Source organism: Cebus imitator, unplaced genomic scaffold (assembly GCF_001604975.1).
Source record: "Cebus imitator isolate Cc_AM_T3 unplaced genomic scaffold, Cebus_imitator-1.0 Scaffold32, whole genome shotgun sequence".
Classification (NCBI taxonomy): domain Eukaryota; kingdom Metazoa; phylum Chordata; class Mammalia; order Primates; family Cebidae; genus Cebus; species Cebus imitator.
The window spans coordinates 1,800,956-1,817,587 of NW_016107347.1; the positions used below are offsets into that span (position 1 = coordinate 1,800,956).

The window sequence follows — 16,632 nt, forward strand, 5'->3', positions numbered from 1 at the left end:
TTTTTTAGCAGAGACGTGGTTTCACCATGTTGGCCAGTCTGGTCTCAAACTCCTGACATCAGGTGATCCGCCTGCCTCTGCCTCCCAAAGTGCTGGGATTACAGGTGTGAGCCACCACTCTCGGCCTGAATATTTTATTTAAAATAAAATGAATATGTTTAAAAGCTTGAAGGGAGAAATGAACAGGAAATTAGTGTAAGTAGATCAGAGAGTTTTTATTTAGTAATAATACAAGATGCTGTCTGGAAAATGCAATAGAGTCAGCGAGAGAAGGTTTGGACTTGCAAAATAAAACGTGGGTTCAGTGCTCACTGTGATAATACTGCATGAAGTGCCCCCAAATCCTGTAGTGGCTTAGCACAACCAGTTTGTGGTCCTGTGGATGTCCATGGCAGCTCTGCCCCAGACTGGTACAAACCAGGGCAGTTTATCCTGGGAAAGGTAGTTGTTAACCACTCACCAACACACCTCCGGCTGCAGGTAAGGTTCAACTATATTCCAAGAAGGCCACACTGTAGGGGCTAAGGAGCCACCACTTCAGGCAAGCTGTCCTCATAGCAGAGCGTCAAAGCTCAAGGGATTCCGGCAGAAACACGTGCTGCCCCTCACAGCTTCTGCTCAGCCTGGCATACACTGCCATCTACACACACCTTTGTTGGTTAAAGCAAGTCCCATGGCCAAGCTCAAAGTCAATGAAGCAGAGAATTATATTCCACCTCCAGGGAAGCCATTCTGAGAGGGGAAGTAAATAATTGTGAATAAATAATCCAGCCTTGCTCAGCATGATAACAAGGAACTACTACCCGTTCTTCAGTTGGGTCAGGTCCAGCAGTAATATTCAGATGAATGCACTAGTTGGACTGTACCAGTTGTTCAAATGCTAAAGAACCTCTGTGTCAGCTGGGAGTCAGTCACTGCTCCAAGCCCCTCAAGGACTCCCTCCCCCATTATCCCTATCCCTGCAGAAGCCCTAGGCAGGCTCAGTGGAATAATAATCTGCATGTTTTATGGGAGGCAGTCTAGTATAGTGCAGAACTAAGAGTACAGGCTCTACCTTGATTCATATCCTGGCTCCTTGCGTAATAGCTATGTGACACTGAGCATATTATTTAAACCCTTTATCTCTTCCTATTTCTCTTCTGTAAAGGGGAAATAATGGTATGTACATCACAGGGCTGTGAGAATTAAATTAGTTAACATATGTAAAATGCTGAGCACAGCGTCCAGCTCATGATAAACTCATACCATATTTACTATTAATAATAATAGTATGAGCAACAAATTAGTACTTGTTAGATGGATGCATGCATGCACACAAAGCAGTCATACACATAAGGCAAGGATATGAACAAAAACCATACCAAGCTACTCGAATGGCTGCCTATGCAGGAAATGGTGATCAAAGGGAATACATACATTAAAACACTGATCACTGAGTTCCATTCCCAGAGATTCAGATTTTGTTTTGGTCAGGAATAGGTGTTTTCTGGCATGTGGACTGGAAATCTCTATTCTTCCAAAAGCAGCCCAGGACACTTGGATGCACAAATGGGTTTGGGACACGCCGAGTAGTAAAAGGAGCAGGTTTTTTCTGGATCCAACACACTTTGCTCCACATTCCAGCCCTGACCCTCATTATAGTTTCTTGAGCAAGTTATTTAATCCTCTGAACCTCTGTTTCCTCATTGGTAAAAAAAAAAAAAAAAAAAAAAAGAGAGAGAGACTACTAATATCTTAGTTGGAAATTTTCCATTTACAACCCTGAGAATCAAATCTCAAACTCACTTGAACAACAACAATAAAGGAAATTTATTGGTGCCCAAAAGCAAACCACAGAAAAGTGGCTGTGGTGCTAGCCCACGGGCATTTGGCCTCAGCCACTCTGGCTTTCCAGGAGAGTATTTGTGTCTGATTGTCTTTTTCTCTCCACATCGTCCCTGCCTCCACTGTGACCCATCCCTACCTGTTCCCGTTTGGTTTTATCCTCTCCTACAAAGGACAGGCTACGTCGATGTGGCAGAGATCATAAGCATAAAGGCCCAAGATTCTGATTCTTCCAGATCTATAACCTAGTGTGCAAGATGGGGTTATCCCTGACCTCTTCAGCGGAAATATCCAGGGAAGGGCCCTCATTGGCTGGGCTTTGCTCCTCATGGTTGGGACCAGGGGTGCCCTGGAACCAGATGCATGTGGTAGGAATGCACTTAGAGATGGAGGATGGAAAGAATGCTGAGCAGTCCAAGATTATAACTACCACAACTTCTGCATTCAGATGTAAAAACAAGTGTGGCACACACCTGCAGATCACAGACACTCAAATATTGGTCCCCTTACTTTTCCTCTCTTCCTGATTTGATTGCAGGAAAGGCTTTTTAACTACCATGATCTCCAATACAATTCTTATTTCCTCCTCCTGGATCTGTGGAACAAAGACACACAATTACTGCTGCATGGATTTCCTATACTTGCTCATTCCCTCATGCAACTGAGGAACAGAACAAGCCACTGAATTTAGTGATCTGAAGATTTAATTTCCTGGCTTAATTTAGCTATACTTACTAAACCATTTTTTAGAACTATAAATATAGTAGTAGAATCAAAGAAATCCTTGGGAATTTTTTACTCATTAGTTTTAAGAAATCTTTCAGAGTTAATGTTTTATTGTGTTATATCTCGTTGATTTAAGAGAAAGAACCTTTAAGACCTGGGTATAACTCAGTTTATCCTAGGCAAGCTGTTGGCTTCTTAGAATCTTATATTTCTCATTGATTGAAAAAAAAAAAAAAAAAAGGATGCTAGTAGCCTCTGTACTGCCCACCTTATAGGGCTGTTGTGAGGACAAGTATCAAGTTAGGTATGTAAAAGCACTTTGTAAAACGAAAAGGCATAAAATGAGAATTAACAGAAGACTTTTCTCCTTTTAAATAAGCTCTTTAAACTAAACATAGAACTACAATCTGACCCAGCAATCCCATAACTAGATATACACCCAAAGGAAAAGAAATTGTTCTACCAAAAAGACACACTCACATCTTCACGGCAGTCATGTTCACAATAGCAAAGGCATGCAATCAACCTCCATCAATGACGGACTGGATTTTTAAAATGCAGTACATATACACCATGGAACACTATGCAGCCATCAAAAGAATGAAATCATGTTTTTTGCATCAACATGGATGCAGCTGCAAGCCATTATTCTAAGCAGATTAATGCAGAAATAGAAAACCAAAAATCATATGTCCTCCCTTGGGTAGGAGCTAAATCTTAGATACTCATGAGCATAAGAGACACTGGGAAGTCCAAAAGGAGGGAGGCAGGGAGGGGGCAGGCTGAAAAACTCCCTATTGAGTACTGTGTTCACCATTTGGACAGCATGATCGTGCAGTATACCCTTATAACAAATCTGCAGTAACTCTAAAAGAAAAAATGAAATTAAATAAAATAAAAATAAACAAGCTCTTTGAAAAGCAAAGAGGAAAAGTTTCCAAGTTGGTTTATGTTCTTATATACTGTGTTATTCCTTCAAATGTCTTTGAATGAAATGTCCATGTGGCATAATTTAAGCTTTCTGTCTAAACAGAGCCAGAATCTTTTGAGCCCGTGAAAATTCCAACCCAGTCCTTGCTGCAGGACGTTGCAGGACAAGCGAGAAAAGAAAGAGTGAAGTTGCCTCGTTACTTGCTGAGTTCCAAGCCTAAGTCTCGACCTCTCACAAAGGTAAAATGGACACGGAACAAATTCCCCGGAGCCAATCAGCCTTTGATATAATTCTTTATTTTTTTCAATCCTGCTCCTTCTGTAGATTTTATGTAATTCTGACTTATTGAAGCCATTCGTTTCCAGCCACTGTGTACTGCTATTGACCATCTCCACAACTCACCATGAAGGTCTTTAAACTTACATCTCACACATTGTAAACTGAGGCGGTGCTTTGCTGGAGCTGATTCATACAGGCTCGTGAAAGAAATTTTATGAGCCACTTATCAAACCACTGATAGCTTGAAATCAGCCATGCTGGGAGTACTTGCACCACAAAATTAGTAAACACTAGAAATCAGAATTGTTTTCAGAGAGCCAGTTTACCAGCACACTACAACATGCTAAAGGAATCATTGGCCACCATTGCCACGACTCTTAGGATAAAATCCAAATGACTCAGTATGAGGACAAGGCACGGCCCCATTTGCTTCTTCACCCTCACCCTGAGTCAAACTCACTATAATTCAGTCATTCTGGATTTCTCTTCATTCTTTAAAAATACCAAGCCCCTTCCTTGCTTAGAGCCTCTAAAATTAAGATTCTGCCCAGTTTTCTTGGGAAATCTTCTGGAGCCCATCAGTTTTGATAATTATCTTTTTTTTTTTTTACCTTCATAGCACACTGTGTTCATCTCCATCACAGAATTTATTGTAACATATACGTAGCTGACATAATTAGAGTACATCTCAAACTTTAATGTGCATGTGAATTACCCTGGAAACTTGTTAAAATACAGATTCTGACTCACTAAGTCTGGTGTAGGGCATGAGATTCTGCAGTTCCAACAAACATAGGAACAAATTCCCCAAAGCCAATCAGCCCTAATGTCAGCACTGCTGACCTGAGGAATAATAAGGGCAAGAGCAATGGTTCTCAAAGTGTGGTTGCCGGACCAGCAAAATTGCCAACCCTGAGAACTTGTTATAAATGCAGATTCTTGGGCCCTACCCCCGACCAACAGAATGAAAAACTCTGGGGGTAAAGTCAGTAATCTGGGTCTTAATGATTTCTCCAGGAGATTCTGATGGATGCTCATGGTTAATGACCACTGGCACAGATGAAAGGGCACAGACTCTAGAAACCGGCAGACCTGAGTCTGAATCTTTGCTCTGCCACTTACCACTTGAACAATTACCTTTCAGTTCTCTAAACTTGACTTCCTTATCCTTAAAACAAAGCCTAAAATCCTTCCTCACAGGGCTGTCGTAAGGATTACATGAGACTGTCATCGTTCATTTCCTCCAGCAACCAAGTAGTTATTTTCCTCTGGTGACAGGGACTTTTTTTTTTTTTTTAAATCTTGGGAACTCCAGCTAGAACCATTTTATTAATTTTTCCTTAATGCAAAGGTGCAAGATTCTGTCGCAGGAAAAGTGAACACATCCTCTTTTGCATCTGCTGCTATTAACAATGCAAAGTCATCCCCTTTTGGGTTCCATCTTCTCCCATCATCCGTGAAGTTCGGAGTGCTTAAGGAAGGACATACCTATGCCACAGTTGTAAAGCTCAAGAATGTTGGAGTGGACTTCTGCAGGTGAGGCCAAGGGACCCAAGGTCTGCTCAGGTTACCTTTCCCTACACTGACACTTGTCTTTGGTCAGCTACATCAATAAATGTTTATTGAACTGAACTGGAATCTCCTTGAATCTTCACATTATTCATTCAGTCATTTGCACATTAATACATTCATGCATTCATTCATTAACAAATCAGGGTTTATCAAGTCCCAATTACATGGTAGATATTTCCTTGCCCTCCCATTAATCATTATCCATACTTCAGTAAAAGCAACTCACATCCTGATGTCCACTAGCTAAAAAAGGGGAGGTTGTACAAGTGTCACAACAACTAATGCACAATATTCGAAAGTCTTTTTCTCAAATCCACTAACTACAATAATACCAGCTGATGTTAGTTTGCACTTTATGATCTGAAAAGCACTTTTAGTTACATTGTTTCTGCATAATGGAGGCAAAGACTTTAGAGACTACTGTAAAAGGAGAAACTGTGTAACTTGTTTTAACTTCCTGTAGGCTGGCAGAGGCCAGACCAGATCTTTTGAGTCCCACATACTTTGCTTTACTAATGCTTTGTTTTTTGTGAAATTTCAGACCTTTCCACTGGATCAATAAACCATATACCTCTATCAAACGGTCCCCAATTACAAAATGTCCACTATTCTATTTTGAATTAAATATAAGCATGTGTATTACTTTGGAATGTGTGGTACATGTGGAATGTATGTTTATTTCAATTGCAATCATTTTCAGAGTTGAGTGGTAAGTCCTTCAAGAATGTTTATGATTCTGGATTCAGGATTGGAAATTAGAAGAAAATGATAGAAGCATCCAGTTTGGAAGGTCCCTGTCCCATTTCAGTTACTTCAGTTGAGGCAAATCCCCAGCTTCAGGCATAACCTTTGCTTCCTGAGTAACAGTGTGATGTGGAACTCAGGCCGCCAAATCACACATTAATTGTTTTTTAGGTTGTGGCCAACAAAGTGGGTGGGGAGAAATAGAGAGTCAACCTCAAACTAATAAAACTCATTCGTGCGGGTCCTGTGGCTCCAGCATAAAATTTTAGTTTTGGAGATTTCACTCCTCAGCTTGTTAAATTCAGCTGCGATAGAGCAGACAGCAAGGTTGATGGTGGAAGAAGCAGGGTTGGGGTCAGAGTGAAGGTAGGCTTTCCTTGGCATTTTAATTTACTCCAGGTCTTTAACCTTCAAGCAGAACCCACAAACCACAGGAAGGGAGAGAGATCAATAAGCACCATGTGTGAGCTCGGAGCTTTTCAAGTTCTTCTACATTTTCTGAGCCTTTCTGTTTCGCCTCTCCTCAAACATGCAAACCCCATACCAAGACAGAGCAAGGCTGGCTCTCATGCTCCACTGCCTTCCAAAAGAGCCTTTATTCTTCAGCTTAATGACCTGGCTTCCAGCATTTACGTTCATGCTGGCGGCCACGCTGAAATGCACACCCCAGCCAAACAGTCCCACTGCCCAAGCTTGGGCTGCTCGTCAGCAGCTAATAACGAAGGGTTGAAACTCAGGCTGGAGCCCATTTTATACTGATGAAAACTCTTGGAAAGGCAACTGTGAAATGGGTCCCAGATTCTTCTCCCAACTGAATATTAAGGTTGTTTTTCTAATGGTATGGACGCCTGGCTCCTGTGTAGCAATATTAACACCTTTCTTATTTTACAACATCCCAGCTCATTCATTGCTCATGTTTTTCATTATGGCATAGATTTATTTTCATCCTTCTGCCTTGTAGGTTTAAAGTGAAGCAGCCCCCACCCAGCACAGGACTGAAAGTGACTTACAAACCTGGACCTGTAAGTCCTACCTGTCATCTGTTGTGTGTGCTTGCGTGTGTGCAGGTGAATGTGGGTAGGTTTCCAGCAAAGTGGGCTTTGAGATCATTCTGCCCATTCAGTTTAAACTATGTATAAGTCTAATTTTTCTAATATCATAAGCAAAAGATTTCTGGTAGTGATAAAAATATGTGGCTTGATGGCAGTCATTCCATGTAGTAACCATGAGACCGATCGTATGCAAAAACAGTTAAACTTCCAGCTATGGAAACAATTCTGAAGGTCACCTCACTTGTCACAATATTACAGTTACGTACCATTGTATAAAAACTGCCTTTTAAAAAAGTAAATCCTTATGCAAAGTGAAAAATATTTGGGAAAAATAATTATTTCATTCTTTATATTTTATGTAAATCTGGCTTGCTCTCTAGGCATTTGCCAGAGAACATTATTTAATACTAAGAAATCATACTTACTAAACTCATCAGTTGCCTCATGTCTTCAAAGATCTCTGAAAATACAAAATCAAAAATGTCAACCTGTTCTGACTTTATTTGATACATCCTCCAAAATGGCATGTTTAGTAAAAAAATACGTATATTAATAGCATATTCCACTTTAAATTATAATTCCAGAAATATAGGATGATGTAAACATAAGTTCATCTTAAAACAGAATAAAGTCACATTGATAAGTCTTGATCAGTGCATCTTCTGGCTGCTTTAATACCCCTTCCACTTCACACTTCACTCAGCAAACTCTGAGTTCCCCCCATATGCCATTTAAAGTGCCAGGGCACAGAGGATGTTAAAAATGAATAAGACACATAAGAAGTTTACAGAGCCAGGTACACAGCGGGTACTCAAGAGATGTGTGATTGAGTGACAGAAGGAAGTGACTTAGACTGGCAGATGCACGACCGTTCATCACACATGGGATAAATGCATAGGCCTATGAGAACAGTGAACAAAGGTATGAGTCCTGCTAACAAGCACCCAGTGCTCCCTGAGTTTGGAGCTCTTAAAGCAGCCCCAGTTACAGGCTCATACTGAAGGAGAAGTTTGGTATGGTGCAAAGTCAGTTGGCTTCTTGTCATGACTATGCCATCAAGCAGTTTACTTAATGTTCTGAGCCTTGTTTTCCTCATCTGTAAAGAGGAGTTCAGACCAGATTATTTCTTAGCCCCCTTCTAGTTGTAATATGCTCTATAGAAAACAGTATATTATACAGGCTGAAACTCTAAACAGAAACATTTTGAGATTATATCCACTAATTCATGAGTACTGTTCTGAAGTAATTCATCACTGTACTGTGTCAAGATTTCAGAACCTTCACAACATAAGGCAAAGACAAAAATCAAAACAAGCCCTTCTTCCACTGTTCTGGGAAGTTAACAAATCTCATTTTAATTTAAAGTAGGGATTATGCCAAAAGCCAAAATGACTGTTGGATCAACCTTTATAAGTAGTAAAAACACAGCATGTAGCTTGTGAAGCTCACTCTATACTATAAGGTTGTTTTTTTATTTATTTATTTTAAAGTTTTTGATAGTAGGTTTTGGCTCTGGCAAAAAAATATAAACTGTAGACTTCCCCATATGTAAATCTAACCACTGTTCAGGTTGGTTAGTTGCCAACACTAGATGAATGTGCTCAGAGGCTGGGCAGACCTGTATGAAGGCAGTATTCCAGCTCACCTCGTGCTGAATTTCATCATCACCCAGCCCTGCTCTGACTGCTGGACTTGGAGGAGAAGGGTCTGCCGTTGGATATCTTCCAGGATGCATACCTTGAAAAGTACCTTGTTGAGAAAACTGAAACATTTTTCAATTCTATTTATAAAACTATATTGAAGAAAACATTCCATTTATATCTAATAGCTTTTCATGTGGTAGTTTCAGATTTATTTTTTCCGGATAACTGTTCCCAAGTCTGCTTTTTAACCCATCTCCTGGAGAGGCAACTTAGAAACATAAACAGCTCTCTTTTTGCTGGCTAGTGTTCTCTTCAAGGACCAACGGGAGGCACCCATGCCTTGCTGTGTTCCTTCTTTGTTCTGTATCAGCTTTCTTCTTTGTTGGTAGGATCCTCTGCCACGGGCTTTCAAAACTAAGCAGTTTGGCATTTAAGCTAATTTTGTCTCCCTCTACTGGCTTCATTACTTTATGCATCCTGCATTAGGAACACCCTGAAGTCATGCTGGTCCAGCCCACGGACCAGGATGGCTTTGGCCTAACACAAATTTCTAAACTTTATTTATTTTATTTTATTTATTGCATTTTAGGTTTTGGGGTACATGTGAAGAACATGCAAGATTGTTGCATAGGTATACACATGGCAGTGTGACTTGTTGCCTTCCTCCCCTTCACCTATATCTGGCATTTCTCCCTATGCTACCTCTCCCCAACTCCCCACCCCCCACTCTCCCTCCCCCATGTCCCCCCAACAGACCCCAGTGTGTGATACTCCCCTCCCTGTGTCCATGTGTTCTCATTGTTCAACGCCCGCCTATGAGTGAGAACATGTGGTGTTTGATTTTCTGTTCTTGTGTCAGTTTGTTGAGAATGATGGTTTCCAGGTTCATCCATGTCCCTACAAAGGACATGAACTCATCGTTTTTGATGGCTGCATAATATTCCATGGTGTATATGTGCCACATTTTCCCTGTCCAGTCTATCATCAATGGGCATTTGGATTGGTTCCACGTCTTTGCTATTGTAAACAGTGCTGCGAGTGAACATTTGTGTGCATGTGTCCTTATAGTAGAATAATTTATAATCCTTTGGATATATACCCAGTAATGGGATTGCTGGGTCAAACGTAAACTTTCTTAAAACATGAGATTTTTCTGCAATTTTTTTAAAGCTCAACAGCTATCTTTATTGTTAATATACTTTGTGTGTGGCCCAAAACAACTCTTCTTATTCTAATATGGCCCAGGGAAGCCAAAAGATTGGACACCTCTGCAAAGGGGTAGGAAAGTTATAGAATTCACCAAGCCTGTTAATTTTTTTTTTTTTTCTTGAGAAAGAGTCTTGCTCTGTCACCAGCCTGGAGTGCAGTGGTGCAATCTCAGCTCACTGCAACCTCCGCCTCTCAGGTTCAAGCAATTCTCCCACATCAGTCTCCTGATTTATATTTATATTAGATTAAATTTATCTTTATCTGCAATAGCTCCTATTGCAGATTTCACTACTGAAAGCCACTACCGACATTCAAAAACTAGCACAATTAGGAGTATTGCAAAATTTTGCCTTCAGTTCCATTTCTAATAACCTGGCATTTAGCTTTTTCCTAAATAGTACCTGGTTTGCCCCTTCAACAATTTACCCTGGATCCCCTTTATTTAATGGAATTCTACCTTCATTATGAAGTAATTCTGCTAAATGCTTATAATAACTACCATTTATTAGTACCAAATTTATAGATGAAGAAACCAAAGGTAAGCAAGTTTAAGTAACTTGCCCAAATTAGTGTTAAAAGCAACGTTTGAACTCAGAGGTGTCTGGTCCTAAAGCTACTTTGTGTCTTGTAGGTGGCAGCTGGTTTGCAGACAGAACTGAATATAGAGTTATTTGCCATGGCTGTTGGAGAGGATGGGGCCCAGGGATCCGCACACATCTCTCACAATATCGAGATTATGACTGAGCATGAGATTCTGTTCCTCCCTGTGGAAGCAAATATCCTTTAAAGTTCAACTTGAGTAATCATATATAGTGCAGAAATTACACAAGTGAGGAAAACATGGAAGTCAAAATGTATCTCTGTTATTTCTATGTTCAAAATCATAAAGTTAAATTTATTTCTGTAAGTAACCAGCTATGTTGCGAGTAAAATAGAAAGAAAAAAATTAAGACAGACTATCTTCATTCATCTTTGAAAGCACCTAGCCAAATCTAAGAAATACCTGACATATAGTATATGTTCGGTAACTTCAGGTTGAATAAATATAAATGTTATTGGCTATTTATGGAATATCAGACAGATTGTAAAACAGGAAGTCTCTATCACAAAAATATAATCATTTTATGGAAGGATAGGAGATACCTTATTATCTTTATAGTAAGTTGGGTATTCACTGAATTATGCATACATCCTTCCACATCATTGCTCCAGCCACACAGATATTAGATACCAAGTACCTATTGCCTCCAAGGTACTGTATGAAATAGTTTATCATATATAGAAATGGATAATTGGGCTCATTCTTAAAAGATAGGATCTAGTAGCAGAAATAAAATATTCACATTTTATTCCTATTTTATACTTCTCCAGTGGCATGAACTGTGTACTGCTTGTGTTATAGTTCTGTGTTTATTTGATATTTGAGCTGGGTCTTATAGAATGTGATAACTTGATTGAAAGGAACTTTAAGTACAAAGAATGAACAAGACCATGGCAACAGGAGAGCTCCAGGTGTTTGGAATGATTGGCAGGGAGTTCAACGTGCCAGGAGCTTGAGTATTAGGAATGTAGTGGGAAAGGAGGTTGGCGTCAAGTTGTGAAAGATCTTAAATCCTTGGCTTGAATTTTATTATTTAAGCAGCAGTGAACCACTGCAGATTCCTGAGCCTATGGGTGATAGGATCAGCGTAACTTTATTAAGATGAATCTAATGTTATTGTGCAGGACATGTCGAAGAGGAACAACTGGATGTGTAAAAGAACCATTAAAAGTCTTCCTAAATGGACCATGCATAAAAACAAGAGCCATGGTGGGGTGGGGGGCGGGCAACGGTCAACGTAAAAGAGGCACATGAACAAAAGACGTGGTGCGGGAAGAAAACTGCAAAATCTGAGGTAGAAGCCATTGATGGATGCAAGAAAGAGGACAAGGAGTTCAACCATAACGTTTGGGGCTGAGGGAATGAATCACAGCTACGAAATATGAGATCTCAACGGAGAAGCCAGAACTGAAGATGTCATAATTTTAAACATCGTTTACACAGAGGTGATGACTGAAGGTAAGGGCAAGGAGCAGAAATTTTGAGTCTGTTTAGGGAGCAGGAGGAAGAGGGGCCAGTGGAGACAAAAGCAGCAATTAGAAGAACATGAAATACTTCAGAAGCCTTAGGAAGAATTTCAAGGAAAAGATAGACACAATTAACAGATGCTATTGAGATGTCAAAGAAAATTCATATTTAAAGTGTTAAATTTGGTTGGGACAAAAACTAAATTGCAAAAAGTAAAGAACAACTGTATTAAGAAAGAAGAAACAGGCCGGGCGAGGTGGCTCAAGCCCGTAATCCCAGCACTTTGGGAGGCCGAGGCGGGTGGATCACAAGGTCAAGAGATCGAGACCATCCTGGTCAACATGGTGAAACCCTGTCTCTACTAAAAATACAAAACATTAGCTGGGCATGGTGGCACGTGCCTGTAATCCCAGCGACTCAGGAGGCTGAGGCAGGAGAATTGCCTGAACCCAGGAGGCGGAGGTTGCGGTGAGCCGAGATCGCGCCATTGCACTCCAGCCTGGGTAACATGAGTGAAACTCCGTCTAAAAAAAAAAAAAAAAAAGAAAGCAGAAACATTAGTTATGGATATTCTTTCAAGAAAATTTAGAAAAGAGCAAGAGAATATGGTGCCTCAAGCATGCAACAGAATATAGGAAGGATTTTCAGTTTAGTGTATACTATGTATGATTGTAGGCTGACGAGAGTGGAACGGGAGATGTATTAAAAATATGAATGAGTAGAAGTAATTGAAACTGCAATATCCAAAATAGAGCAAAAGAGCAATAAAAAACAGAGCTGAAGGATTAGTCTTGGCAAGAAAGAAGCTGAAGATAGCTGAGGATTCAGACATTCTGAGGTGAAGGAGAAAGTTAAAAGAACTTGTGTCAGATGACACTGATGTCAGTAAATGAAGTTGAGTTCATTGGTTCATTTATGTTTTCAAAGTTGCAGAAAGCCCTGCCTTTATGTAGCTTACATTCAGTGGGAGGACCGACAATACACAAAGCAAGTGAACCATAAATAATGGTGGCAGGAAGTACAATGGAGCAAAATATAAAGGAGGAAAGGAAAGTCCTCAGTGGGAAAGTCTCTCCCTCTCTCTCACCTTCCCTCCCTCCCTCCCTCCTTCCTTTCCTGTTTTTGAGTAATGATGACAGGGTTTCTTCATTGTGACAGAAGGAAAGTAGCCAAAGAACTAGTTTTTTCCTCTGGGAATTAAATCAAGTGCCCTTGCCCTCCCCACACAGGTTATTAGATGTGGACACCTGAATCACTGCTGCTGATCATGGGAATGAAATCATTTGCATTTATAATAAATTTTCTCTTTCCCTGCTTATAGGTTAGAGAGAATCTGTCAAACACAGATAGATAAAGGGCAAAAAGAATCTTGCCAGATCTTTTATTTACTTACTTCCAATGTCAACAATGATAGTTCATAGCCCATTTCCTAAGATCTGTCCCTCTTCCCAACAAAAAAGCATAAAATCTATCATAGATATGGTTCAGGGATTGACCATGCTGATGGCTCCTTATAGAAAGCCAGTGACAGTTAGGAAAGAAATGTACACTAGGGAGAACAGAAGACATTCTAGACATTGACATATCCATCTTCTAACACCTAAGCCTGAGAATGTAGAATTTGCATTGGATACACGTGTTGAGAAATGCTGAATGTATGATAAAATTATATTGTTTGTTAAGGAGAATGATGGCAAAGAAAACCTAGCTCCCCCTCCCCCAAGTGGAAACTACTTGGGGCATTTTAAAGTAGCAAGACAGTATACGTATATCATACACCAGTTAAAACAATTCTTCAAGCATGGGATATGTGACCCTGCCCCCGTGGCTCCCTCATGGAGAATACTTCTAGTTTGTCTTTGATCTGTGGTAAGCAGGCACCATGTGCCTGCCTAGTTTATTTTTGCTCTATGAGAAAACACCGAACACTTGTTTGTTAATAATAATCACCTGTTCAGAGAGACTACGTGGGTCCAAGTCTGCTCCAGGCCCTCAGTTCAGAATGCCGTGGGTCCCCTGAAGCTCTCAGCTTGGAAAGCTGTTGGCCCCCAGATAGTCCCACTTTGCTGTTCTATCTGGGTGTCTGCTCCTTAATGACTCAGCACCACCGGGGTGGGGGTCTCAACAGTCAAGCTGAACTCAGTATAGACGAGTACCTAAAATTGAACTAGCGTTGCTAGATAAGAAATTCTATGAATCTCAAACATTATTTGGGTTTACATATGCAAATCATTTAGTTATGAAAAGCATAGCCCTTAACAAATATTTTACCAGTTTTAACAAGCAGCAATTATGATAAAAGACCAAAAGACTTTCCCCAGGGAAAAGAAAATCCCATGGTCCAGAGAACTTCTACAATTTCTTCCTCTGCACTTGGAGTCTTCATGTCTCGTGAAGTTTCTCCACATTAGGAACAGTAAGTAAGAAATGGGAATTTCATTGTCAAACATTTAAGTTTGAGGTATTAGACCCCAGGTTTCTTCCCGTCTTCTTATAGTCAGAAACCCATAAGCCACCTAGCCTGAATCAATGAAAATATCTGTTTCAGTAACTATACTAGTTACTCCTTTATATATATTTTAAAATCTAACCCTCATGCTATCTAGAAGGTAGTTTTTCTGACTTTATAAATAAGAAAACAGAGGCTCAGATATTTCTTAAATGGAAGAAGTAAAAATCTAAAGTACTTCAATGTGATTCTAAAGTCCATTCTTTAAGCACTGACTTCATTGTGCAGATAAAGTTGATCTTACCCTCTAAAATGCAGCAGCACAAACACAAACAGCAAGGTGCCCTTAGAACTTGAGCATTTACAATTAAACCAGTGTTTTTTGAACTATTTAGACTCAAAACTCCTTTCATAGTCTTAAAAATTATTGAGGATCCCAAAGAGCTTTTGTTTATGTGGGTGATGTCAATATTTACCAAATAAGAAGTAAAACTGGGAAAATTTTAAAATTTATTTAAAAATAATAAACCCAGTTTACTAACATAAAAAACATTTTTAAATGTTATTTTGAAATGAAATGAAAAATAACTATTTTTGATAAAAATGTAATAAGGGTAGCATTGTTTTATATTTTTGCAAATCTCTTTAATGTCTGAGTTAATAGAACACAGCTGGATTCTCACATCTGCTCTGTATTCAAACCGTTATCATTCGCACGTCATGTACCCTCTGGAAAACTCCACCCTATGCCTACGTGAGAATAAGAGAAAAATGCAAATAACATCTTGTATTAGTTTCCTTGGACTGCCCTAACAAAGTACCACAAATCAGGTAGCTTAAAGCAACAGATATTTATTCTCTCACAGTTCAGAGGGAGAGAGGTCCAAAATCAGGGTGTTAGCAGAGCTGGTTCCTTCTGGAGGAATAGTCTGCTCTATGCACATCTCCCAACTTCTGGTGGTTGCCGGTATTCCTTGGCATTCCTTGGCTTGTAGTGGCATCACTCCAGCATCTACCTCTGTCTTCACATGGCATTCTTCCCTGTGTATTTATCTGTGTGCCTCTCTCATTGGATTTAGGGGCTACTCTAATCCTGAATGACCTCATCTTGATTACTCTTGTAAAGACTATTTACAAATAGGTTCTACTAGACATGAATTTCCACCCGACATGGCCAAACCCAGTACAGCCTGCCCTCTGGTGCCTCAAAATTCATGTTCATCCCAGGTGCAAAATACAGTCCTCCATCCCAATATTCCCAAAATACTTAATCCATTCCTGCATTAACTAAAGTCTTATCTAAAGGTCACCAACTCCAAAAGTCTCAAAGCTCATCATCTAAATCAGGTGTGGGTGAGACTCTGAGGCTGAACTGCCCTGGCCTGCTTTCCTTCTACAGACCTATGAAACTGAAAAACAAATTACCAGCTTCTAAAATACAATGGTGGGACCACCACAGGATACAAATTCCCATGCCAAAAGGGAGAAAATGGAAGAATAAAGAAGTCACTGTCTTATAGCAACTTTGTAACCCAGCAGAGCAATCCCATTAGATTTCAAGGACAGAATCTGTGGCTCCATCTGCCCTGTATACACATGGAGACTCCACCAATCCCAGCCTCTAAGCCCTCAAAGACTCCCATCGGCCCCACCCTCCGAGCCCTCAGCCTGGGCCCTCTTGCAACAGTCCTACCGTCTGGTCAGCCCGTTTCCTGCTTTCAGAATTCCAGAAATCTGACAGCCTTTCTTCATTTTGTACTGTCACTCTCTCCTTCAGTCCAAGCTGGCAGTGTCTCTGCTGATGATGTAACATTCTCACCCTCCCTAATCTAACCTCATCTTAACTACATTTATAAAGACTCTATTTCCAGATAAGGTCCATTCACAGAATCCAGGTGGACATGAATTTTGGGAGAGCAGTAATCAACTTAGTATGTATCTTAATATTATAGTTTTGGACTACGCCTTGGGAACCACTAAATTAGGACATAGTTTATTTCAGTTCTCATTAGTGACATTCAGAAGTTACCCCAAAATGAGAAGTGGTACAGTCTGCATCTCTAGCTGGACAATTCTGAAAACTATGGAATAGCTCTCAAAGATTCATAATTCCTGTTGGCACCAATCTATCAAAA

General features: G+C 40.1%; 1 protein-coding gene across 1 annotated transcript in view; it reads left to right on the top strand.

Moving 5' to 3' along the window:
- SPAG17 (sperm associated antigen 17) overlaps positions 1 to 16,632 on the top strand; it is a 246,270-nt gene that overhangs the window by 219,859 nt on the left and 9,779 nt on the right. Inside the window, exons 44-48 of the mRNA XM_017524168.2 lie at positions 3,584 to 3,720; positions 5,112 to 5,296; positions 7,038 to 7,098; positions 10,612 to 10,756; positions 14,320 to 14,464. Coding sequence (XP_017379657.1) covers positions 3,584 to 3,720; positions 5,112 to 5,296; positions 7,038 to 7,098; positions 10,612 to 10,756; positions 14,320 to 14,459 — 668 coding nt within the window. The 3' untranslated portion in view covers positions 14,460 to 14,464. The remainder of the gene's footprint in view (positions 1 to 3,583; positions 3,721 to 5,111; positions 5,297 to 7,037; positions 7,099 to 10,611; positions 10,757 to 14,319; positions 14,465 to 16,632) is intronic.